Here is a 27,905-nt window from a genome sequence, read left to right as displayed (position 1 = left end):
TCAGGATGGCGAAGGCATGTCCCGCCCAACTCTGCCTTACCCTACCTCTGATTGGCTTATCCTTACCCTAACCAATTCCACGCCTTTTGCTTAAATCTAACCAAACCAACCAACGAAGGCAATGAGTACTAGCCAATCAGAGGGAGTGTAGGGCGGGTCATGCCTTCACCATCCTAGGAAACGCAAATTTGACAGAAAATATGACGTTTCAAACTCTGATTAGCCAGACTGTTCTTCGTGTGTTTTGGCGTATTGCAATACCACATTTAGGTGCATACCCCCACCTACCGTACCACACTATGTAGCACAGGATCTAGTTTACATTATTCTGCAAAAATAGAATACAACAAAATAAAACAGAACAAAAACAAAAACAAAGACTATAACTATATTCTATTAAACAATCCGATCTCTCGAATTATCTCACAAGTTCCCGTTACTTTTCATGCAACCAGCAAATGGAATGAGTTGCATGAGTTGCAGAACATTTCGTCTCACATTGTCAGACATCGCTGTAGAGTATGGTGTGTTTGCATTTCATTAAACCAATCACAGTCGTCTTGGGCGGCGCTAAGTTCCGAGCGCAGTTAATGGTGCCTCTGCGAAATAGTCTTGGTTAACTTTTCACACAATACAGTAATGTGAGCTATTTAAATTAGCTGGATAACGTTACATGGCTAAATGTAATTTGCTCTTAGCAGTGTATCCCTGTGTGTACTTTGTCCATAGCAATCCCACCAATCGGTCCCAAAACTACCAGTTAGACAGTAAATGCGATAAACATATTCCTTGTAAACATCCGGCACGATGTCAGGCTTTATCCTGGAAATGTACTTCCGTCGATCCAGACTACAAAACATTTAACACAAGAAATAACAGTTGATACTTTGTCACAGTGAACTACTGGACAATTTGATACTTCATAATTCTGCAGTGCAGTTCTTTTTTTTTAATGTAGCGTTGAAAAAGTTAAAATCTCATGTAGACAGTGGTGGAACGTAGTACATTTACTCAGGTACTGTATTTGAGTAGAATTTTGAGAATCAAAAGAATCTGAATCAGAAAAGGATTTATTGCCAAGTAAGTAACACTTACAGGAATTTACCTTGGTGGATGGTGCATACATAAACATATTAAACATATTTTAATATATTTAATTATTTATTTAATAAACAATACATGCAGAAACAAATATGTACAATATAACTGTTTACCATTAAGAAAAGTTTAGTGCGGGATGTGCAAAAATGTCGGGATGTGCAAAAGTTAAGGATATATAGTATGTGCAGAGGACATGTATGTAGTCCATTATTATTAGATTAATTAGACATATTTATGACAGGTCATGTTGTCTTGCTTAATGTCAAGTTAACATAATACAAACATCTCAAACAATGCTAACTTTGCATTAAAAGTGTAATAATTAACCAAATGACATTTAATGACAACAGTCATAAACATTTATAAAAACTCCTTAATGTTCATGACCGGTGTCATGTCATGGTTATGACAGTGTCATGACAGTCTTATGCACACCCCTTCAAATAAAGTGTTACTAATACAACATATGATTAACAAATGAATTATGTATAATCATCATAGATTAGGCCACCTGGTATTACATACATTCGTTAAAACTAGTCCCACCTTTACTAGTTGCAACATTAAAGGTGCAATTGTAATGTATTTACTGTAATAAATCCCAAAATTACCACAATATGTCATCAGATATTAAGGAAACATGCTACGTTGAAATACTATCTTTTCTGACAACAATGCTGCAATAGTATTTTCTCCTTTGAAATTTCCGTTCCGTGACGGTCTGTTTGTGTCTTGGCCTGTGTGTTATTATCAACTCCCCATTTTGACAGCCCGGCCAGGTTGCCAGATATACATGTAAAAATGCAAACCTAGTGCGCTACAGCTATGGAAGCAGCAAACAAACTAACGGGATCAACTGAGATAGGTTCTACCCGACCTCTAGAACCTTGGCATGTTTCTAAACAGTTGCATAACCAGAGATGTAATAAAATGCGGGTAAATATTGGAGATGCATTTGAAAGATGGAGACAGCTTAGAGACCAAAAGGAGGCAGAGTTGACTAATTTCCTCCTGAAGAGGTAAGCATTAAGCTTTAGGCTAGTTTATCACGGCTACTAAGGACGGGCATTTTCAGTCATATTAACATTTGTGTACTCACGTTGAATTATATAGAGTACTCAAGTTAGTTACTCGCAAAAACAATTGAGACACAGCCAGTGAAGTGATCCTGACTGTTCCTGGCTAACGCCGCTATTGCTAACACGCGATAACTGCTAACGTTACCGGAGGACCAGGCAAGCGGGCCACGGCTGTTTACAACCACAACAGACCTATTTGACAGAAACTGCAAGTGAGACTTCCTCATAATGTAAACATGCAATTTAACTTTGGCAAAACAACCGTGTAGCCTGTTCAGCAGCCGTAGCTGACAAATGGTGGGTAATTTTAAGCCGAGAAAATGTGTCTGGTGTCAGTCTGGTGGAGAGGGCGGCAAGGTTGTGGTATTTTTAGCGGCTGTTGCCGTAATTAAAAAGTGTGGCTGTCAGTTGGGTACAGAGCTCCGCGTGAGCACAGGCTTTTATGACTGTCAACATAGCCAGCATCTAACGTTAGCTACTCCGCTGTGCTGTGGAGTAATGTCTGGCTATGTTAGACTAGCGTCTAGCAACATTGTGGGATGCTACATTCTCAACCCCTGTGAACTTCGTGTCTAGGGAGGAGGGGCCAGGGGAGACGACTCTCTCCAGTATTTTGAATTTGGACTGCAGTAACTATTTTAAATGCTAGCTGCCAGTATTACATATTGCACCTTTAACCCTTGTGTTGTCTTCGGGTCAAATTTGACCCATTTTCAAAGTTTCTACATCATAAATATAGGTTTCTTTCAACCAATTTGCCCAAAAATGACATTGATGGTTCCCTACAAGGCTCTTCGCACAGTTGTACGAACATACTTTCATCAGAACTTTTCCAGATATTGGGACCAGAGGCATGCACACAAACACACACACACACACACACACACACACACACACACACACACACACACACACACACACACACACACACACACACATGCAACTTCAAAGCTACAGTACATCTCTGTAAACGTGTTCTTATCACACCTTTGATATGGCTTTCAAAACAACAACAAAAGATTATACAGTCTGAGCTTTTGCAGCCTTTTAGCCATTTTAGTCTGAGACAGCATAATGAAAAGGCGCTGTACTGTGTCAGAGGCTCTGGATTTAATTTGGAATCCTGTTGAGGAGAAGAGAGACCAGGAGGAATCTGAAGAAGAAGAAGAGGATGTGTCAGAGGAAGAGGACAGCTTTTTTTTTGTGATAATTTTTTTTTATTGGCACCTTCAGACATACAAACAAATTACACAACGTGTGACCGGAAATAGCAGATGGTGCACAGAACAGATAAACACAAACACAAACGAACAAAAACCCTCTCCCACCCCCCACCCTCTACGGTCTTGAGGAAAACAAAACAAACAAACAAACAAACAAACAGAAATCACACCTTGCCTAATCACTCTCCTCTAGTTCTTGTGGGTTGAGGTCATTAAGTCTGATATTTGTGCTGCTGCGCTTTCCCATAGGCTGATAGTTGATATGACTTGGCTTTGTTAATCCTTGCTGTAAAGAGCTCGAGCATACCTATATCCAGAAAATACGCCAACCACTGTTTTATACAAAGCGAGAGAGGGGGGGGAGGAGCCAGTGCTGAGCTATCATTATCTTGGTTGCAGTTGAGCCGGCTAGCCAAATTTTCCTCTGTCTCTCAAGCAGGTGTAATTTAGAGTCGTCATTAAGTAACAAAACAATCAGGTCAGTAGGAATTCGACATCCTATCACATCAGATATTATTGATGTTGTTTTATTCCAAAACTCATGCACCTGCTGACACTCCCAGACAATATGAAGGAAAGTTCCAGTTTGTTCAGGTTGACAGAATGTGCAATAGGGAGTGGGAATGGCTTTCGAGATGTATCTCTTCTGAGGAGTCCAGTATGTCCTATGGCATATGTTGAAGTGGATCTGCTGGCGATTTGGGTTCTTGGAACAGTGGAAAATGTTGTCCCAAACTGTCTCTCAATTAATTGCGTTCCCCTCAGGGCTCAGTTCTCGCTCCCATTTCCCCACTATTGGGAGTTCTTCTAAGGATACTTGCATCAGTTTAGCATAAATCCTGGACACTAATCCTCTCACAGGAAAACCAACAAACCATTTAATGACTGGGTGTGCCTCAAGACTATTTCCCCATGGTACTCCATAACAGTTTAGGGCTGATCTCAAGCGAAGATAAAAAATAAAAGCATGTCCTGGGGACCTCAAAACTAGCTCTCAGAGGTTCAAAACTTAACATTTCTCATTGAATAGCTGGTCTAAAGTATAAACACCTCTGTCACTCCACTGCCTACAAGCAAAGGGTTTGTTACCAGACATTAAGTGTGCATTGTGCCATATTGGGGTATTCAAATGCCACTTATTGGTGTAGCGTAGTTGCTCCTTCACCTGTTTAAAGTTGATCAATGTGTTGGTGATAATAGGGCCATAGGTCAGCATACACGTTTTTGGACACACCCCTGCAAAGTCAAGATCTTGCAGTCTTAGACTTCCAGTGAGGTTTTGCTCTATTTCTCTCCATGGAACTGTAGATGAGGGGTCCATCCACACTCGGAGGGGCCGTAGCTGAAAGGCTCTGTGATACACTTTAAGGTTGGGGAGGGCCAGGCCTCCCGTGTTTGTGGTACATTGTAGGGTAGAGTATTTTAGCCTAGGTTGTTTATTATTCCAAATATACTGCCGAATTAAAGTATTAAGTTTCTTCCAGAAATGTATTAGTGGGGGTAAGGGGATCATTGTACTTAAGAAATTCACACGAGGAACTATGTTCATTTTAACAACATTTTGGTCGTATTTTTAACAGTTGGATTAGTAGTTTGTTTCATCAAATTTGGCAATGTGTCTGAATATAAGTACCGGGGTAGAGGCAACCTTAAACTCTCCGATTCCATTTCTTTCCATTGTGGTTTTGAACCTTACTTAATATAGTTTCATAGTTGTCCTGGACAACTCGCTGTAGCGATGCGTGTATGATGATGCCCAAATATGTAATTTTGCTTTGGGTTGGTATTGTAACACTAATGGCTGATGTCACGTGCCTGTTGTTCAATAAAAGAAGATTAGATTTATTCCAGTTAATTTTATAGCTGGAGATTGAGGAAGAGGACAACTTTGAAGATTGTGAGTTCGATGATGGTGAGGGTGATGATAGTGAGGTCGATGATGTTTCAACCGATGAGGATGAATTGAGTGATGAGGAAGAGGAACTTCAGGTGGAAGATGGTTTCCAGGCGAAAGATGGGAGTTTGGTGTGGTCTTCCATCCCTCCTGCTGACAGACGCCGCATGTTGGTCGCGGAGAGAGAGAGGATCACCAAGGGTGCAACAAAGTATGCTGTGTCTTGCATTGATAGCATAAGGGCTGCTTTTCAGCTGTTTCTGCCGCAGGGAATCGAAAAGGTGGTGCTGGACATGACGAATAAGGAGGGGCGTCGCGTGTACGGCAACATGTGGAGCGACTTGGATCAACTAGATCTGCAGGCGTACTTGGGTCTGTTGATTCTTGCTGGCGTATACCAGTCAAGTAAAGAAGCCACAGCCTGTTTATGGAATGCTCTGTCTGGTCGAACAATTTTTCGGGTTACAATGCCCCTCAAAATGTTTCACATCATCTCAAGGGTAATTTGAGTCGATGATCGGGATACGAGACCAGCACACTGTGCACGGGACAAACTTGCTGCTATCTGTGACATCTGGGACAAGTGGGTGTATCGCCTGCAGCTTATGTACAATGCAGGAGTTGATGTGACTGTGGATGAGCGCCTGGTCCCCTTCAGAGGTTGCTGTGCCTTCAAGCAGTACATGCCAAGTAAACCTGGCAAGTATGGCATGAAGATCTGGGTAGCATGCAATGCCAGGACCAGCAACGCTTACAACATGCAAGTATACACTGGCAAACCCGCTGATGGACAGCCAGAAAAACAACAGGGCCAGCATGTGGTTCTATGGGGACAAACCATCACATGTGATAATTTCTTCACATCATATGCACTTGGCCAGGACCTGCTCAAAAGAAAGCTATTTATGGTGTGAACAGTAAGGAAGAACAAACTTGAGCTTCCACCTGCACTGATTGCAACAAAAGACAGGGCCAGATATTCTTTGAAGTTTGCGTTCTCTGAGACATACTCTTGTGTCCTATTGTCCCAAAAAGGGAAAAAAATGTGCTTCTGATGAGCACGCTTCATCGGGATGCTACTGTCAGCGCCAGGGAAGACAAAAAGCCCCAAATCATCCTGGACTACAACATCATCAAAGGAGGAGTGGACAACCTCTACAAGGTACAGCATTACACTTTTTTCATTCAATATTTATCGTCATTCATGGATTTCATTTTTGTGTAATAAAATACAATAGTGTCAATTTTTAATGGTTTATTGTTTATTTCTTTTGTTGCAGCTTACAAGTTTGTACACATGCAAGAGAAAGACAGCCTGTTGGCCCCTCGTGATATCCTATAACATACTGGAGGTGTCCGCCTATAATTCATTTGTACTTGAGATCAACTCAGCATACATCAGGGGAAGAGCCACGGGAGGAGGCTGTTCCTTGAGGAGCTAGGGAGAGAACTGGTGACACCTCTCATCAAAAGACGCCAGGTTCTTCCCTGCACGCCAGCCTCTGCCAGCTTGGTTGTGGATGTCCAGAAGGATGCACCCTCTACCTCTGCAGCAGCTCCTACTGGCCCAGCTGCTCCTCCTGACCAACCAGCCATAAGGAAAAGGTGCCGATACTGCCCTGGCAGCAGCGATCTTAAAACCAGCATCAGGTGAAAAAAACACCATGCAAACATTTGCAAAAAACACACCATTACCACCATACACTGCCACTCATGCAAATGAAGGCACATTCACACAGACACACACCCGCACGCACAAACAAGCACACACTGTTTTTCTGTGTTTTTGAATTCATTATACAAATGAATTGAAACAGTTATGACATTTTGAAATGTTGAAACTTTAGGAAATCAATTTAAACTGTTCTATGACAATGAAATAGTTTTGCTCTTTGTTTGCTCTGATATTTATGAATAACATTGCATCAAATTTTGACCTGGGGATATTTTTGCATATACCAGTCTGTTATAATCCAAAATGACTAATCATTTCTGCTTATTTTACTCAAAAATGAGAGGTAGAATAAATGTAAGTGAGGTTTATTGACCATAAATTCCATAAAGGAGTGTAAAATGAGTTGGTTATGAGTTTTAATGATGTTGGCTAGAAGGTTTAAACACAGAATTGGGTGATAATTTATAGTTTATGCTTTATAAACAGGCAAACCAGACCAGGTAAATTTTGACCCGGGAAGGGCAAAAGGTGTGATTATGTGCTGCCATTAAAAATACTGAAATGGTTTCAAATCAGTATCCTGACTAAACTTTGACATATACCTGTCTGTGATTGTCAATCAACATTTGTCACGATTCACTAGGACAGCAACCCAAAAGCAGACAAGGACAAGGTAAGTAAAATGAAAAAAAGGTGAGTTTTTATTTGGCTTTGTATGTGGAAGCAGGTGAGTCCAGCTGGTGAGGCAGTGGGTGGATGTGGGTCGGCTGACGGATAAATGCAGATCCAATAGTGATGGTGAAGCAGACAGCCAGGCAGAGGTGGAGAGAATTTCCCAGGTCACAAAACTGCAGACAGAGGAACAAGCAGATTAGCAACGGAACAACGTCACAAAACAGCACAACAAAGGGAAGGGAATGGATGTCAGTTCGCGGCTTAAAGGAACACGCAGACTTATTGGGACTTTAGCTTATTCACCGTAACTCCCAGAGTAAGACAAGTCGATACATACCCTTCTCGTGTCCGTGCGTGTTGTAACGCTGTCTGACGGTTCCACCAGTAGCTTAGCCTAGCACAGAACCTGCAGGTATGAATACGCTGTACGAAGGGTATGTATCGCCTTGTCTTACTCTGGGGGTTAGGGTGAATAAGCTAAATTCCCAATAAGTCAGCGTGTTCCTTTAAATGGTGGAGAGGTGATGATCAGGACCAGGTGTGCAGATTGCCGATGAGACACAGGTGTGGGTGGTTGCAGATTCTCCCGCCTTGCTTCATCGCCAGGCAACCAGACAGCGTGCGTTCAGGAACTCCCAAAAAACACATACTCACAGGTGAAAAACAGGAACTGAGGCAGAAAATGAACTCAGGAGGCGGGATTCATGACAACATTAAGTCCTGTGATATTAACTATCATCAAAATAATTCAAAATTTCTGCTTTTCTTTACTCAAAAAATCAGTATTATTTGATATAAATGAGCTTTACTGACCATGAATTCCAGCAAGAAATGTAAAACTAGTGGTAATGAGTTGGGGATAATTTATACTAGATGCTTTATAAACAGCCAAACCAGACCGGGTCAATTTTGACCCGGGAGGACAAAAGATGCATGGTCGATGGGAAGAAAACACAAAGGTTAAAGTGAAGCTTACACATAAGTGCATACATAATTATAATCCAGTTATAGGATATATATTATTCTGAAATGGGCCATTCTGCATAATAAGCACTTTTACTTTTAATAAATAAACACAATTTTTGAATGCATGACTTTTACTTGTAACAGTATTTCTAGACTGTATTTACTTTTAGTAAAAGAGTACTTCTTCCACCACTACATGTACAGTAGCTCACAGACTAGGCCTTTGATGACATCCCTGCAGTCAAGGCTGATTTTTGTTACTGTAAGCAAAGTACTTTTATCTAAGATTTTTGAGCCATAAGATATGTGGCCTAATATAAATGAAAGGTGAAAAAAAATGAGTAGCAACAGATTGCGTAGAACATTTTGGAAATTTTTATTTTCAGTTTTGTTTATCACCACTTATTTTTGATGAAATAATGTCCGTTATATGCAGCACATATGTGAGAATAATGAAAATCAAGTCAAGTAAAATGTTTTTATTTCTTTATTAAACCAATATCTAACCAATTAAAGCAACACAATTCACATACTTTAGGCACAGTTTCCCATGTAATGCTGTGCACAGTCCAAAGAAATAAAGAAAAAAGAATATCATTCCAAAATGGCACATCCACAGTTTAAAGAAATAAAGTACAACATTAAAAGAAACTGACACATGGTGGTATGAATGGGTATGAACATATTTTCGAATATTTTAATTTTTTTGGCCACAGAACAGTAAGTTCTGCATTTTGGAATAATTTTCGGCGATTTACTGTCAACACACAGACATTAACACAATAGCAAATAATCAGTAGTCAAACAAATAAATTACAGAGAATACTGACAAACTGACAAAAACCTTTTAAATAATTCATGTCTATTACAAAAACAAATCATAACATCAAATGGTCAAAGGCAAAGAATCCAAATTTAGTTCAACTGCTAAATTGTGAACAAATCTGTTCTGTTGTGGACTGAGATATGATATGAAAATGGATTTAAAACTCACCAAAATACTGATTTTACTGTCCAGATGATAATGTAAAACATAATTAAGATTCTGTTGTATTAAAAGGTGCTTTTTCAAAATAATGTAAAAAGACATACAATAACTTAACTGTATGATGACCCTTAATACATAACCCAGCATTATGTACTGATAGCTGTGAGTAAATGCATTGTACAATGAAACCAATATTTTCTTATGTGCCCAGTATACAGTACATAGCTGTAAAGAAAATATAAAATTGAATTAAAGCAAAATTGAATTAAAGCAAGTGAAAAGTGAATACAATTGAAAGTGAATACAATGAAAAAACATAAAGCCTCATTGTTTTAGTTATTATTCCAGCTATGACATGAATACTGATATATTGTGTGGGGATGGATATAGGAATAAATCCACAATGTAAACATACAAGAATTATGACCTCCACCCTACATAACTCTCACATGAAACCTTGCTTTTTCCATATCATAGCCAATTGCCAGGTATGTTTATACAATGTACATACTCTGCCCATTATTTCATAACTGCATAACTTTCGGAGACTCCATTGTTGCTACTATATATATATATATATATATATATATATATATATATATATATATATATATATATATATATATAAATAAAAGATTATTCAATTCCACTCATTGTAAACCATTTAACTTGACCAACAATGTACCTTTGAGACTGCTGTAGTTTTACCATAACTATGGTAAAAAAAAATACCATCATGTGTCATTACTATTGCCTTTGTTTATACACTTCTTACATTGGGTACAATAAGTATCCAGAAAATGTGGAGTGGACATATTGACCAGCATAAAGTCCTGCAGCCTGGTCAGATGGCAGCTGTATATGCACAGTTTCTCCTTGTCGTAACGGGAGTACAGCACTCCCTGATGCCTGATCCAGCAAGCCCTTTTTGTATTCATCATATGTATACATTACTGGCTCATTGTTCTTCATCAGGGCCACCCACACATTACTCCCTTTGCAGTGGACGTGGTAAGCAAAGTAGTAGACCCCTGGTATGCTACAGGTGAAAACACCATTTTGGGGATTGTAGTCCTGATTGCCATTGTGCAGGAGTTTGTCAAAGATGACAGGAGAGCCAACAGGAGGGAATGGATGTGCAAGCTTAGCTGTGAAGGCAGGCATCTCCACACCATTTCCACCAATGTCGCCTCCATTCTTTGGCTTCTTATAACCTTGTTTTTGGCCAGTGCATGGGCCAGTCACAGGGAGGATATGTCCGAGGTCAGGAGATACAGCAGGAAGTCCTGGAGGACCAGGGGGTCCAGGTTGTCCTGGTTGCCCTGGAAGTCCAGCAGGGCCAATTGGCCCAGGGTTACCTTGAGGACCAATTTGACCAGCTGGTCCTAGCTTTCCCTCACCAGGATAGCCAGGTTTACCAGGTTGGCCTGTTTCGCCTTTTTGCCCTGGCAGTCCAGGAGGTCCAAGTGGTCCCCCTGGTCCTGTAAGTCCTGGGATACCTTGTGGTCCTTGGTAGCCTCTGTCTCCAGGTTGTCCCCCCTCTCCTCTTGGTCCAGTTAGTCCCACAGCACCAGGGGAACCAGGTGAACCCCTAATACCAGGTTCACCTTTAGGGCCAATGGGGCCTTGTAAACCTCTTTGTCCTGGTTGTCCACCCCCACCTGACAAACCTGGCTCTCCTGGAAGACCTGGGGGCCCTAAGTCACCCTTCATTCCTGGATTTCCTTTTGGTCCCCCAACACCATCCTCTCCCTTTTGCCCTGGGAAGCCAAGACTACCAGGGAGCCCTATTGGTCCTGGTGGGCCAGGCATACCACTAGGACCAGTGGAACCAATGACCCCTGGAAGACCTCCATGACCTTTATCACCTTTTAGGCCTGGAGGTCCAGGAAGACCAGCATGTCCCTTGTGACCCTTAGGTCCTGGGAACCCTGGTTTACCATAACCTGGCAAGCCTGGACCCCCTGGTAAACCAGGAAGGCCTGATTCCCCTTTCCCCCCAGAGATCCCTGGTTGCCCTCTGAAACCATCTTTTCCTGGTTTTCCAATTCCAGGCAAGCCTGGTGGTCCTGGTTGGCCTCTTTCACCAGGTGGCCCAGCTAGTCCTGAATCACCAGGAGGACCAAGTTTTCCTGGTATTCCTGGTTGTCCAGGGAAACCATTCAAGCCAGGTTTGCCAACCCCAGGAATACCCACATTTCCAGGTGTACCTGGTAGTCCGCTCGGTCCTTTCAAACCTGGCAAACCAGGTTGACCATGTCCTTTGTCTCCCTTGGGGCCTGGAGGACCAGGTAACCCAGGTGGGCCTTTTGGGCCAGGCCCCCCTTGAGGACCCAGCTGGCCGGGCAGCCCCTGACCTCCTGGTTTTGAAAATCCTGGGAGTCCAGGGGGACCTGGGAGCCCTGGAGGCCCAGGAAGTCCAGTTGGTCCTTCTCCACCATTAGGCCCAAGGTCACCTTTTGGGCCTTGTAATCCAGGTCCTCCAGGTTTTCCTGGCACTCCTGGCATACCAGGTTTTCCAATTCCTGGGTAGCCTTGAGGACCAGGAGGCCCTGGTTTTCCTGGTAGCCCTGGCAATCCCTGGCCTGGTAGTCCAGGTGGGCCTTGTGGTCCTGGTGGTCCTGCTGGTCCCGTGGGGCCCTGAACTCCTTGTGGTCCCTCTCTGAGACCTTCTCCACCAGGACCAGGGGGAGGTGGACCTTTAGCCCCTCTAGGAAATGTTTGTCCTGTAAACAAAAGGGAACATTTGGTGGATAACAGAATAAAGAAGAATGATAACTTATAAATGTATTTTCCACTATCTAGTTGACCACACCTTTGCCTTCAGGTAGTGGCCTCTCTTTGCCTATTTGGAGAGGCAGCGGAGGAACCTCTTTTCCATACTGAGGAAGTAATGGCACTTCTTTGCCATAAGGCAGGTGTGGCATCTCATTCCCCAAAAACTGCTGCTGAGGATATCCATCATTGTACTGTGGCAGGGGCTGGTGGTGTTGAGGCGGCTGTTTTTGTCCATAATATGCCCCACCGTGGGCCAGGTGTAATAACCACAGCTGGAAAATTGTGATGAGTAGATAGAAAGAGTGGAGGGGTATAGTCGCCATTTTCTGCAGTGGAAAAGAAAATAAGTAAAAATGTAACACAAATAGTTGTAGATGTATACAACTAGGTCTCTTTGCAACTCAAAGAGAAAAAGCATATAACAGATTATAATATAACGGATGCATAGGATTGTGCAGCCTTATGGTTATTTTAAGATATCCTGACTTTAAGTCTGTTGTATTTGGCAAGTTAAAAAACCCACTACATCCTACAGTTCCCATAATGCAACAGGTGTCCAGACAGGTTTTTTGAATACATTTGTAGTATCCAAAAGTCAAAGCCAACATATTCCAGATGACATCACTATGACATCATATGGGTTGTTTTCTCCCTTCAGAGCATAGACTTTAAAAAAGAATGGACATAGCAACAGTGAAGTCACCCATTGGTTTGTGGACTAACTAATAGTGGCAATTTGGCTGTCGCAATCTTGCTTTTGTTCAATCCGGACATAACAATTTTGTGGACGACAGGGTGGAGGTTGGGAGGATGATGCGGCTAAGCCTGTGTCGTGTATGGTTTCAATGGCACTGTGCTAAGATAAACGCTGAAGTTGCAGATTTTCAACCAGCTGAAGCAAGTCATCTGGCAGAGTTTTACTGGGGGGTAAACACAGACCCCAGGGAACTGGCGCTGTTCATTTGCATGTACGTCAGCTGGTTGAAAATTGTCAAACTTTCCTTAAAGTTACCAGCTAACATTAGCGTTAGCTTTGTTGGCAAGGTGCTACCGAACGCTGAACAAGACATTTTTAGATGACCAAAATGTTCCAAATAACTTTCATGAAGTGAAAACACACAGTGAGAGGGGTCAAAGTTAAAGACGAAAACATGGACAGCACCCCAAAACAAGTTCAGGTCAATTTGAATGTACACAGTGCATTAGCATAGCTAAGCCTCTATCCTGAATGAATGCTTTATCGTCGCTCAAGTTCATCGTTTACTTTCCAGCCAAGAAGAAATTAGAGCTGCAGTCTGTAATATGCTGCTTACACCACTAGGATACATTACTGGACACACACCATTTACCTTAACAGCATGTTAGTCCGTTCCAATAGGCTGTGCTCTTCAATCTTGCAGCTGAATAAAGAAATTATAAAAACCCGCTGCAGCAAAACAAAAAACTTTGGTCCTTCTTTCCTCTTGTTTACACATATATTTAAACATACTGTGTCAAAGCCTCAGAGTCTTATATCCTTGACATGAATTAAACAAAGCACATGCTGCTAAAACATATCTTAGCAGCACATAGGCCCCACAGGGGACGTGGTCAGTTTTGAACATAATCCTTAATTCTTTAAACAGGTTTGTGCTTAAAAGAAAAGCTGCCAGGAGCACAGTGTGAAAACGGTGAAACAGTGATGGGTGAATGTATGTTTTTCTTAGCTGTGGGGTTTTTGGAAATAAGACTTGCTCACATTTTTCTGGGCAATTACTAAAATAGCAAGCTAAGGAGTGTCAGGCTGAATATGTCTACTATACAATATTTTTAGCAAGCACTCGCTAATCATCAGTTCATCTGCACAAGAGTTACAGATACAAATAGGTATCAGAGTATGCAACAATGGTTAAGTTTGATTTTGACATTATTAAGTGTAATTTTGCTGCAATTTCTAGTTTACCATTATAAATCAATAAATGTAAGTCTAAAAACTCAACAATATGTCCCTTACTCATTGCAGCTAAAATATCCAAATTTCTCACTGAAGTCAGTAATGTACAGTATGTTGCTGCTATATACACATCAACATAAATTCAGGTGACATGTTTTTGTACAAAGTTTTAAATACATATATTGTATAAATAGTAGAAATCAAAAGACATGTACAAAACACTGTTTGACATGTGATCCACCTTTTTATTTGATTTAATTTCATATTTTATGGTCAAACAGACACAGGTCCCACCATGCAAAACGACAAATTCTTTTACTTTGAGATTTTTCCTCCTCTCAAACTGAAGGTTGTCGCTCCCTCTGGCTGGTGTCTGGTTTCTCTTCAACTTCCCCTCACTTTAGGTTGCTTTTCTGTGTCTTTTCCAAGACATGAGTGGGACAGTGGCCATGCACAGGATCCAGCCAGGTGTTAGCTGAAATCCAGCTGGGCCCTGTGAAAATATGAATGTCAGGTCAATGAATGTCAGGTGGTGACCTTTCGCAGAAACCTGGGGTTTATAACACTAAGCTGCCATGTCCACTTGGTAGACATATTTTAGCCTTGATACAGTTATGCTGATACACACCTCTTCCTTGAAGAATGTAAGGAAAGAGGTTTAAAAAAAAAAAAATGTAACAACTGTAAAGTTATAAAACAGTTTCTTTGCAGGAAGCTAGGAGCTAGATATCAATATGAAACATCTGCTTTTATACCAGGCTTTGTAAGGGAATTGAGAAGTCTCAGACTGCAATTTTTATATAATACATTACAGCTATTTATATACAGTATTAGTCCCAACATCTTTGTTTGGACCGTTTCACCACAATTGAAAATAAATTAACTTGTTGTACAACAAAATCCCCAATAAATTCCCAATAAATGTTTGTAGAGAAAATGGGACAAATAAAAAGTTAAATGGAATTTAAAAGCTTAAATTGAAAACTGCTTGGTCTGTTTCAATGCCACATACAGCTACTCCTCAAACCCCAGTGCTGGAACAAATCATTTGTTAAACATCAAAACCAGCAAGGGACTGATGAAGTGTTCTTCCTCTAAATTGAACACGATTTCCTACATGAGGATGTTAAACTGATGATCACTCTGGTCAAAACCCCTTGTATTCCCGGTGGCGTATAGCTCACCTGGTAGAGCGCGCACCACATGTAGGCTCAGTCCTTGCCAGCGGCCCGGGTTCGTATCCCACCCGTGGCCCTTTGTTGCATGTCGTCCCCCTCTCTCTCCCCTGTTTCCTGTCTCTCTTCAGCTGTTCTAACTAAAGGAAAATTCCAAAAAAAAAAAAAAAACATCTTTCAAAAAATCCCCACAATGCAACCTTTTCTCTGCACTCAAAGAAGGGACCATGTGCTTGGCGAGGGAAGGAGACTACCGCCGTAAAAACAAGAAGTCAGCAAAACAAGGGAGGACAGAGCGGTGCTTTGAAACACACGTTCCCTCCTACCTCCAAGAATACGTCAAGTATTACAGAGAAAAAAACACATCCTATTCAATTTAGTTCTAGCCTTTTTGCTGTATTGTGAGACAATGTTTCCGCTGTTGGCTTTACGTTTATCTAACAGTAGAGGTGCTACTCTATTGTAGGTGATTTCTGTAGTTGACTATAATAAACTGTAATGGAGTTGAAGTGGCCATCCCACCCACCTTTATTAGGCTATTATATTTTTCTAATAAAATCTAATACAATTTTTGCTATTGGGCAACTACAGTATATACCATGAATTGTATTAGAATCACATTTATTGATAAACAGTATAGTCTCATATTCTATTTATTTTGCAGTCATGTTCTACTGAAAGCAATGAAAATAAAAAAAGAATGTGCGTCTTTAATGTCTATAATTTTGGTTCTGAATCCACTATTTTCCCGAACTGTCTTTATGCATTTTTCTTGATATTTACTGCAGAAACACTGTGCAGGTCTCTTCAACATCTAATTTCAACAAACACACAACATCTTTACATGTCACATGATTTTTGAGTGAGAACTCAAAGAGCAAAACTACACACCAAATCTCCAAAACCATAAGCTATTTCTCAGCCTTTCACTCAGTTTTCAATTGCATAAAACACTTTTTTCAAAACACTACACACAATTCTCTGCAGGAAGTGACTTGCTTTCCTTTTCCAAACACAACCAATCAAAATGCTACACTTATTCACCATGTCACACACACACACACACACACACACACACACACACACACACACACACACACACACACACACACACACACACACACACAAATTGCTTAACTGATCACTAACTAGTCACTGCTTTAGTATAGGTCTATAAAATGGTCAAAGGTCAGATTACCAGATCAGATTTGTTTTACAGTTTTTTTTTCTTCCAATTGCTAAAACACAATTTTGCAAACTAGGCTGGTTTTATCAAAATACTTAACACAACTCACAAAACCACACACCCAAACTGCAAAATACCTCATATATCCTGCAAAATGAAGATCAAAATCAAACTTTTGCACCAAATGGCACACACTTACCAACTACACACTGTTGGGCATAATGAAAATCACTCTCATCTTTAGTATGCTTTGCCATAATACTAAAATAGTTGTAGAAAAATTGTAGAATATTCTTCAGATTGTTCACATGCACAGACATATTTGCAGATACACACACATGCTGTTGAAACATTTTTTTTTACTTTTTTACCAAACAAGTCAGTGCAACATATGCACAGCAGACATATTTACATTGGACTGAACATAAATATGCTCACAAAAAACAGTAAACTGAAAAAGAAAATTGCTGAAAAAAAATGTGCAGAAATGTTGTTAAAAAAATAAATAAATAAAAGGTGCTCACCTGTGGTCTTTTCATTGAAGTGATTGAAGTGGCAACCATTAACCATTGAGGTGTTTGGCCAGTTGGCACATACTGTACATTGGCCAATTAGCTCATGTAGTGTCTTTTTGAATGGCAGTGTTTTGAAATGGCAAACCTGTGACTTTATGTCAGATTGTTGTGTCTTATGCAGAGAACCGTGTTCAGTGCATTTAAAAGTGCCATTTTGAATTGCAAAATGTGTGTAAAGCAAAAAATGTGTTTAGACTTTTGGAGACTTGAGAAGAAGTTTTGCTCTCTGTGTGTCAGTTTAAATAACTGTGCTATGCATGTCATTTTAGTGTGTTAGCAATTGGAAAAAAACTGTAATCAATGGATGCCAACAATAGAGAGAGAGCAAGGGGAGTAGGAGGGAGAGGCAGGGGACGACAACGAGGACGAGTTCAAAGAGGAAGGGTTGGAAGAAGAGGATGTGTTAGAAGATGATGAGGGCAAAGACGAGAAGAGATCAGGACCACACTTATTGATTACACACACACACACTTGTTCTTTATTCTAAATATGATAGAAATTATTCTTGTATGCTATAACACTGTGCTACTGCTACAACAGTAATGTTTTTGCCAATAAATATGTTCTGTTTCAACATTGCATTGGTGTTTACAGGGTACTTTTCAACCCCACTCAGCAGATTACTTTCACTCTAGAACATTGTATGGACATGTAGATATACGCCTATGAAAGACAAAAGAGCCTTAGATTTAGAACAAAAGTGTGTACATGGTATATCCAAAAATGTACTATTACTGTAATTAAAAAAAATTCCATTTGATGCACATGCTTCATTTTGAGATGTGTTGATAATATTTTAAATGCAGTGTTTCATTTTGAAACAGAGATGAGGCATTTTGCATTTTGTGTGTGCAGTTTGGGGAATTGCGTGTGGAGTTTTGAAAAAAGGAGACAGTTTTGAAAACGCGTGTAAGCAGTTGTAAATATCTGTAAGTGATTTCACAATTTAGAGCCTAGAATTAGGGATAGATCATTTTGGAGTAAGAGTTTTTGGACACTGAATCTTGTGAAAGCGGAGTCGAAGCAAATCATAACAGCACCGCTACCTGTCTAAAACATAAGTGGTGGACCATACTCTTTTGGTTTTATTTATTTATTTGATTTGAACACTTACTTTGAAGAAAGAGTGCTTTTCTTGTCAAAATGTCTGCTGTGAAAGAGTTCTATTGAAGTGACCCACAGGATTCTGATTGCATTATAAAAACACTACACTTACACAGAATATTACAATGTTTGGCTCTGAGAACCCCGTATGGAAAACGTTTCGACACAACAAAATAAAGTATTTTCCTAAATCACCCCAACTTCCAGGAACTACTTTCTCCAGCACAACATACGCTTTCAATTATAACTTATCAGCAAGCGTGTAGTGATGAGGCAAGATTTGTCGAACTATTCAAAAGCCCTGTGGAGCTGAAATTCCACGTAATGTCTTATCTGTACAGCCAATGTTTCTAACAAAAAAACTCTTTCCAGAATTTGCTGGAGAGTTTAGCCTGCGATATCACTAAAGGGACTAGATTAGATGTTCATATGGTGTTTGAGGCTAACCAGAGAGGGGGGGGGGGGGGGGGAGTGTAATCTAAGTGTATCATGATGACCTGAACTTTCAGATCTGACAAAAGTTGCAAATGAGAAGTGAATCCTCTCAGATGTTTTTCTTGATAACATTGATTGACGATGGCTCAGTTCCATTAAGTATCCCAGTGAGCCAGCGTGCACAATACCAGGACCTCCCCGAAGTGGAATGCAGCCATCATACATGTTAATAAATTCACCTGTGCTTTTCTACTATGATAGGTCAAAATGTCTGTTGTGAAAAAGGTCTATTGGGTCAGTTTCACCAGACAGTGTCAGCACCTTTTTCTAGTTTTAGCTACTAACTTCTTCTTACAAGTATTTCATCAGTGTGTTTCCCAACACTCAGGGCCAGATGTACTAACGCTTTTGCGCCCAGTTCAGGCGTATTAGTTTCGCAAATTGCGCGTAAAAGCATGGCGAGGTATGTACAAACAGGCCGCACTGAGGTAAAAGCACAGACTGCCTGTCGCGGGAACAGAAAATGACAAATTGCTCTTTTCCGTGTTATGCATATGCATTCACGGGAGGGTCAAGGGAAAAGTGGGAGTTTCTCATGAAGAGATGTGAGGGAAGCCTAAAGTGCGCCTAATTATGTATTCCGCGGTATGTTCAAAAAACGCCCGTGAAAGCGCGCCTCTATTTTGCGGTGAAAATTCTCCGCCTCTTAAAAGCAGGTGTAAACCAGCTGCAAGCGGGTTTCCTCGCATATGCCTCCTGGTGAAATGGCAGCAGTAATCCGAGCAAGACTAAGACCAAGGCCAAGGAGACGATCTGAAAAAGATTTTTGCCACAAGGATCATACTTTTTCAGTTGGGTGAACACAAAATCATTATGCATTACTGATTAAACAGCCATGCAATATTACAGTTACTGGAAGAAATCAAAGATGACACAGAATCTCCGACTCAGCGTTCACATTCTATTCCAGCAGTTGTTAAACTCCTAACTACATTACAAATAATGGCATCAGGGTCATTTCAAATAGTCATAGCATCAGCAGTGGGAATATCGCAGTCTGCACTCAGCCGTATCATAGCACAAGTACTTAACGCTTTGCTACAGTGCAATTTTACGATATACTGGGCGGAGAAAAGCGCCGATTACCGATGAACTGCAGGTTTGGTAAACACTACATAAGCTGAAGTATCACAGCATGCGCATTCTGCGGGTTGGCCATGACACTGATAACGCTACATTCGCAAATGTGCGGCAGGTAAATAAACTTGCGTGATTGTCATGTAAACTGGCTTTCTCAGTAGCCTAGGTAATATCACTCCGCTGCTGCTGTAGCCTATGCTACCAACTATAGGGAACAAAGTATAACTATTGCAATGCGATCTAAGGGTAATTTTCATTCTAATATTCTATCAAGAGACATTTACATCGATAGTCTGGCGTTATAATTTATTTGCCTGTGTACTGTGGAGTGTGTAAGACTGCTTTTAATGGCAGGTTAGCAGATACTGTTGACTTGCGCTAGCCTAGCACCAGCGAACTCTGCAACTGGAAGGACTGGATGAAAAGTGTTGAAAACTGTCTCCACTGATAAATAACACACTGGCTAACTTGGAAATGAGGTCCTATGTCCAAAATTCTGAACCACCCCTTTAACTATCTACTTGACATCCTTAAATCTCAACAACAAAGACCAAACAGGATACATTTTTCAAACTGTATACGCCATTTGATGAGGACTCTTTAGATACCTCCTCACCCCTTGGTTGATGACAATCCTCTGCAACAGAGATTGTCTGCCCCAGAATAAATGCTGGTTTCTCAGAACCTCTTTGCCAACACTTACAACCACAGCCGGCCCCGCTTGGTGATGAGCCACAAGTCTTTTATCACCTCCAGCTTGGCTTTGAAAATAATCAAATTTCCATTTCTCCTCTGTGTTCCTCTCCTGACCGATTCCAGATGGGGGGACTCTACCGCTCGATAAACAAACGATGAGGAACAGAGGCATGTCATTGCTTACAGATACGGGTGCCAATCTTAATTGCTTGTGGTTGGGCCTGGCTTTTGTGTTTTAAAGTGATTGCAGAGGGGCTCTCTTTTCCAATGAAGGCGGGTAGCTAAAAACATTCATCATACCTAAATGAAGACACCTTGGAGACACCCAGTTATTTAGGGTCATATGTGAATGGAGAAGAATGTGAAATGGAAAACAAAGACATGCTTACAAATTGTATGTTATTTATGATTTCCAAATAACCCTAGGAGAATGTAAACACTCTGTGTGTGTGTGTGTGTATATATATATATATATATATATATATATATATATATATATATATATATATATATATATATATATATATATATATATATATATATATACACACACACACACACACACACACACACACAAAAGAATGCAACGATCAGCTGACAGACGTAGCATAAGCGCCAACACAACATCTGGGGAATGCACCTGTGTGTGTGTGTGTGTATATGTGTGTGTGTGTGTGTGTGACTTTTTGCATGCGTGTGTGAGTTGTTGCCGTTATTACCTAACCTTTGTAAGAAAAACACTGTCCACCTCTACTGTGATTCTCTTTGGCGACGATCTGCAGTAGTTTCTCTAGGCAAGTGTCACAAGAAATTACTCCAACAACAGAAAATGTATTAGCAATTTTGATAAAAACATTTTATTTTGCAAAAATGCCAACAATTTCCTGGTCCCAGTTTTTCAAATGTAAAGATTTGCTGCTTTTCTTTGAATTATATTATAACAAGTTAAACCTCTTTGGTGTTTGGACTGTTGCTTGCACAAAACAAGCAACTTTTAGACATTCCTTTGGGCTCTGGGTAACGATCATGGGCAGTTTTTATTTTCTTCTGACATTTCATAGACCAAACAATCAGCTGCAGCCCTGCTTACATACAGTATAACATGGATTACTGTATGCATCTTCATACAGTTAAAAGGAATCACTTTTATAAATAATAAAATGTGAGTAGATTTCAGATAAAGAAATGATGAATCTCACTGCAAACAAAGCCAGCAGTGAGGATGGTGGTTCAACAGAGGGCGCCAAACTCTTATCACTGAATTACATCTTCAAGCCATCAATACATCAGTATATATCAGTCTGTCTTGTTTACTGGTGTTTTCCACAGACTGGGTGGAGAACTAAATGTGCTATCCTGACACAGACTGTCTGCTGGCTGGTTTAAACACTTTTGTACAATCATATATTTTTTTGTAATTAATACTGGACGTTGGTTATGTGCACCATGCCTGCCTTTTTTCCAGTCTCTACTCTCACAAACCACAAGTCATATTCTGAACATATTCTGGACCTGAAGCTGTTTTTCTTTTCTGCGTCCATTGCCCTTTCTGTCTCCAAGCAGGTGATTTATCCCGCCTCAAACATTTGTTTTCCCCCCACAACTCAGCTTATCTTGATAGGAAGGGAATACCGAGTTTTCTTCGTCTGCTCCAGTTCCTCTCCAACCTATTTTGCTCTTTTACAGCATTCCTTCACACCTACTCGATCTCTTTGCAGGGCGAAGGACGGAGTCGCCTTTCGGAGACGTCTACAGCTTCAAACTCGATAAGGCCGATGAGGGGTTAGCTGACCTTTAGGTGAATTGAAAGGCCTCGTTTTAAGGTGGTAACCCATTTCAAACTGATGTTCCAAATAACCACGAGGGGAAGTAGCATCCGGATGAGTTTCAAATTGGCAACCGCAGTGTTTGCTTACTGCTCCTCTAACCTTTGACATACACGTACGTACATGCACATAATTGCACATACACCTCCCTCACACACAGTCTGTCCGACCTCTTCACCCATCTCATTGACAGATTTCCCCTCTCCTACAGCTCTGGGAACCACAAGTCACCCAATGTCTGGCCACAATTTTCATTTCAGACAAAATTCGGAGCAGGAGGAGAATTATTTTCCTATTAGCTTTGAGTTCCGTCAAAACAGAGTATCTACTGTCAGTGGACGGCATTTAATAGCATGTCAGAATTAAGAAGCACTTCAAGTCTTTACATACTTGAACAAAAAAGCATATGCTTAGAGAGAAGGAAGGCAATGGGAAACAAGGATGGGAAGAATGCACTTTTTAATCTAAATATTTTTTACATGACATGTTCCACTATCTTGGACAGCAGGAAGAAACACTTGCGAGGTTTTCAGACTTTCAGAGTTTTCACCTGAACTTCATGCAATTTTGCCAAAAGAAAATTCTTGCTACCTCATATGTTTGCACTGGCTCTCAAAGGGACACTCCACTAGTGAATGAATATTTGTATAGGCAATAACAATGTTTGGCCAATAATCAGATCTGATCACTTATACTATGCTTGGACCACAGACTCCAGTGGGGAATTCTGCAGTTTGCAGCTGCATAAATATATTTTATGTACTGTGTAAATGGGAATAGAACAGCCCACACTGTGCAAGAGGCCACATGTTGTCTCCCTACTGTTTCATTCCAACGAACAGTGGTGGAAAGTACATAGTGCTTTACATAATTTGGACGTACTTGTACCATTTTATGTTATTTTATTCTTCTACTTACTACATTTGACTGTGAAATGTTATGCTTTTTACCCCACAATAGTTAGCCACACTAGATAGCTCACTCGTTACTTTTCAGATTACGATTTTACATAAAAACACACACAACATATGATAAGCTTATAAAATACAGCCGATTGTTAGGTTTCAGATGTCTATAAGTTAGTAGTTCCACCAAAGAGACATTTTGAGGCCCAAAAAGGTCAAATTACCCAATATTTCACATAAACATCTAAATATTAGAGAAAAGTCCACACAATAAATTTAATTTAATTAATTACATCACGACACCTCAGATTTATGTTGTGATCCTTTGGACAGGGCTTTTGAGAACCCCTGGACTACTTAACTATATATAAATTAGTTAAAACTAGCTTCACCTCAACCAGCGACAACAGTAAAATGCTGCTTTCACATTAATGCAACAGTGTTAATGTCATATATGATAATACAGCCGGCCATTTTACTGCAGAACTATTATTTATACTGTTGATATTTTAAGTCCATTTTGCTGCTATTACTTCTGTACTATACTTTTATGTAAATAAAGGATTACAATACTTTCTCTGCCACTGCCAATGAATCTGATAAGGCAGAAAAATGCAAAAAAAAAAAAAAAGAAATCACAAGTTGACCACAAATACCTTTAAAGATTTCCAACATCCTAAGATGGATGCTTTTGCAATTCAAACACACAGCACTTAAAAAATATAGCACAAGTAGTGGCTGGGTTGCTTCAGTGGGTAGAGCAGGCGCACATATACTGAGAGGGTTATGCCTCGACGCAGAGGTCCAGGGTTCGAATCTGATCTGTGACAATTTTCTGCATGTCTTCCCCCTCTCTCTCTCCCCTTTCTCACCTAGCTGTCCTGTCAAATTAAAGGCGGAAAAGCCCCAAAAAATAATCTTTGGAGGGTGAGAGCAGTCTAATGTTAAAAAAAAAAAAAAGACTGGGTGATGATCATATGTTGCTTTGAGAAATGGTTTCTTAGTTTATTGCTGACAGTTTCCCTGTGATGTTGGGTAACTGTAACTCTATGATTCAAGTGATCAGTCATCATCGGGCTTTTCACTTGTCTGCATTTACGGACTTTCTACTTTCTTACACACATATCAATTTATTGGGGTCATAAAATGGCCCGGGATCATTTAGTTCTTGCTGCAACATGCATGCATCGCCTGACCGGTGACAGTAATGGGATATGACGACAGTCCCGGGAAGCTTAATGCATTATACAGTCATACCGTAAAATATGCCAGTCAGAGAAAAAATATGATCCTCCCTTTCCCTACTGTCCAGATGTTTTTGCAGTGCAGTATTTACGAGGGACAATACGAGCTACAACTCACTCTACTAGGAGTTTAGATAGGAGATACTTTGCAGTAAATCTGCAATATTTAAAGCTGTAATTCCAGATTGGTGCTTTTAAACTAAGATGCCACATGGATCACTATGGCAGCTAATGTGAGAGATTAGCAGAAACATGCATGATTACCAATGCAAAATTGCCACAATTGCAGTTTGAAAGTGATTTATAGTTCATATTTTGAGACATTTCTAAGGCCGCAGTGCTCTGCACGGTAGCAGGAGTGTTTGGAGACATGGCCTCAAGTCATAGAGGCTGCAGCTGCGGGATCAAGAGACACATTCCCTCTGAGCTACATAAACACTTCCTGTTCAGTAGGTGAGAACTGTGAGGGAGTCTGAGTGCGAGACTGAGAGGGAAAATACTGTCAAGAGACATTAACAGAGTGACAAATATATAATGTCACAGCGTGCTTACAGGAGCATTTGATTCATTTCCTGCACATATTTAGCTACACAGTCTGGGGATTCAAACTTTGACACATGTTTGCTTCTGCAACCTTTCTCCATTTCTACAGCTTCTGCTCAAAGCAAACTTTCAGTATCTCAACAATAACAAACTTCACAAGATACATTTACATCCTTTGAAACAAAGGAATACAACCTTAATGGAATAATTACATTCTGGGAAATAAGATTAATCCCTTCCACGATGAGAGTTAGAGAAGATTGATATTACAGTCATATCTGTACACTAAATATAAAGCTACAGCCAGGAGACAGTTAGGTGGGGAAACAGCTAGCCTTGTGCTATCCAAAGGTCACAAAATCCAGCAGTAATGCCCTGCTACACTAACTTATTTTTTTTGCCTTGAAGTGAATTATTTACATTATCAACATGCTGCAACCAAACCTCTTTAGGTAACGTTAACCTAATTTGCTGATTGAGCTGAGCTTCATATAATGTAAATGTACAACATTATATTCAGTTTCCCTAAACCCAGATCATAACCTGAAGATCCTCAGAAAAACTCAGACCCCTAACCCTAAACTGTTTGTAAAACTTGAAGTAAGGAATCCTTCTTTTTTTTCTTCAATTTTCCTCTTTCTAATATGGAAAATACCTGCAGTCCAAAACAAACACTACGAATAAATGCATCTTGGTTGGTCCGGATAAGATACCACTGCGGATAAACGGCCCATAACCTCTTCCATAACAACCAAGCAAACACTAAATGCATTGCCCAAAATTGCCAAGCTCTAGATTTTCTTGATTTGGGCTTTCAAGAGCTCCTCACATCTGCAAAACAGTGTTTTGTGTGTTTCCACGGTGCTGCTACAACATTTTGCTGATGCCAAGAGTCCTTTCAGAGCACCAAGGATTACAGGACTGAGTGTTACGGTAATTAAAAACCATCAGCAACTTAATTGTGCAACCTTGTTTAAGCGCAACCATGTGAGCCTACCACATTTTCCCCTAATTAAGAGTTCTCTCTCCAATAAAGGAACATCATGATAATTTTAGATAGCAATAAAGAGCTGAAGGTTACAATGAGCTGCAAAAAAAATCTACATAGTTTCTCCCAGTTCCATAAAAACTGACCTTTGTGGCAGCTTAAATTTTATTAAGACACTTGTCACTTCAGCTCATCAGACAGGCCTGTGAAGCTCATTAGCTGGAAGCACATTTCCACTACAACTTGTCTGCTTTCATGCCATTGCGAGCTATCTGGCATAGCAGGGATTAGAAAACATTTCCACCCACTTGCAGCAGAAAACAGAAACAACAGCTTCACTTTGGACATGGGTGTGAAACAGGGAAACTGTTTCCTGGCAGGTGCACACTCACATATTCCATGATCATGTTATAGAGAGGATAGAGAGGCAGAAAATCTGGAAGCTTTTGAAGCTTCTGGTCAGTTTGCATCAATACAAGTTTGTCATTTTGGACTAACATGTTATCAAAAGCCATTTTCAGTGTGATTGGATTGGTCTGTGGTTAATCAATTTTTAGCAAGGTACACAAATGGGATCTAAAACCTGACTCAGGGTATAAATAAGAACACCAAAAACTGAAAACACACAGTTCTGCATGTTTTCGGTAGGAAGAAAGTTGCCTAAAAGAATTCCTGATCCCCAAAGATTCCATCTCTGACTCATTTCTCAGAGGCGACTCTGCCAGAAAGCCCTTTTTCTAAAACTGAGCTTAATCCTGTTTTCTCTTATTCATGGGGGATAGTTAAAACTACAATAACCTCAACACTGAATCATGTTCCTTCTCAAACATTGCATGACAAAGTGCCTACACTTCTCCTTCTCTGTTGAAAGACATGCAACTAAAATCTCCAAAATGTCAAGACATTCCACTAACTGGTGCTAAATCCTGTCAAAATGCTGCACCGTGCATTTATTTTAACAAGCTTAAGCCTGAGTTATTCTTCCCAGGTGTCTCTTTTGGATGTTCTTTGCATTTGGAAAACTGTCAGACGTTATCTGCAGAAACTTCTGTCAGCAGAGGCTTCACAGCAGTGAGCTTTGTGAAGCAGGATGTCGAATAAAACATTTTAGAAGTTTCTGAAGTTCTTTTCCTCACGTGCCATCCCAAAAGTTACTTGTGCATTGTTCCAAGAATTCAAACAGGACGTGCTTTGGCACTTTTTTTTCCCCAAGAGAAAAGGGAAAATGATCCAGTCAAGGCATTGCAATCAGACAACCATGCAAGAAAAACACATACTTTTCAAAATCATGTGCTCATGAGCTAATGAGGGCTCACTGGATGTTACTGCTGCACCAAAAGACCTAAACATGGTGGCCATGCCAACCAAAACATCATCAAATCCTGTCGTGCCAGTGGTGACGCATCACTTACCTTTGTGTGTGTATGCTGCTGCTGCTGCTGCTGCTGCTGCAGGGTGGAAGTATCACAAAGCTTTGAGGAGTTTGGGACAGACGCTGAACAGCAGCTCTGGTGAGAGTTTGGCTTTTATCTGCAGGTGGGAGGAGCTGCACGATCTGAGAGAAGAGAAGCACTGGATCTGTGCATGAGAAGGAGGTAGGAAAACAGAGAAGAGGATAACAGGATCTGTGTAAGAGAGAAGCCACTACTCAAACTGCATGTCTACAGCATTAGAAGTTATTAGAGACTAGAGGCCCAATCAGCTGCACAACTATATATCACAAGGAGGAAGATTCTCGTTTGACTTGGACTTCTCGCTGCATTCTTTGCATGCAGA

The 27,905-nt window shown here is 40.5% G+C and overlaps 1 protein-coding gene across 4 annotated transcripts; it reads right to left on the bottom strand.

Moving 5' to 3' along the window:
* Positions 1-9,085: 9,085 nt before the first annotated feature.
* On the bottom strand, positions 9,086-27,671 carry LOC144512583 (uncharacterized). 4 transcript variants are annotated; one of them, XM_078243387.1, is made up of 5 exons: positions 27,542-27,671; positions 15,497-15,627; positions 14,607-14,805; positions 12,417-12,705; positions 9,086-12,327 (listed from the first exon to the last, which is right to left on the bottom strand). In XM_078243387.1, the coding sequence occupies exons 3-5, from the start codon at positions 14,607-14,609 to the stop codon at positions 10,373-10,375; spliced, it is 2,247 nt and encodes a 748-aa protein (XP_078099513.1). In that variant the 5' UTR covers positions 14,610-14,805; positions 15,497-15,627; positions 27,542-27,671; the 3' UTR covers positions 9,086-10,372. The 4 variants fall into 4 exon arrangements, with proteins under 4 accessions (XP_078099513.1, XP_078099515.1, XP_078099514.1 ...); XM_078243389.1 differs by having other exon boundaries at positions 14,632-14,805; positions 27,542-27,670; XM_078243388.1 differs by lacking the exon at positions 15,497-15,627.
* Between the last annotated feature and the right edge of the window lie 234 nt (positions 27,672-27,905).

Source organism: Sander vitreus, chromosome 24 (assembly GCF_031162955.1).
Source record: "Sander vitreus isolate 19-12246 chromosome 24, sanVit1, whole genome shotgun sequence".
Classification (NCBI taxonomy): domain Eukaryota; kingdom Metazoa; phylum Chordata; class Actinopteri; order Perciformes; family Percidae; genus Sander; species Sander vitreus.
This window is presented reverse-complemented; position numbering and strand designations above follow the sequence as displayed.

What these genes read in the sequence shown, in the direction of transcription:
- LOC144512583 (XM_078243387.1), bottom strand. An exon ending in GCCACTACCTGAAGGCAAAG is followed by an intron (nt 12,328 to 12,416) that starts GTGTGGTCAACT and finishes TTTTGTTTACAG; the next exon opens with GACAAACATTTCCTAGAGGG.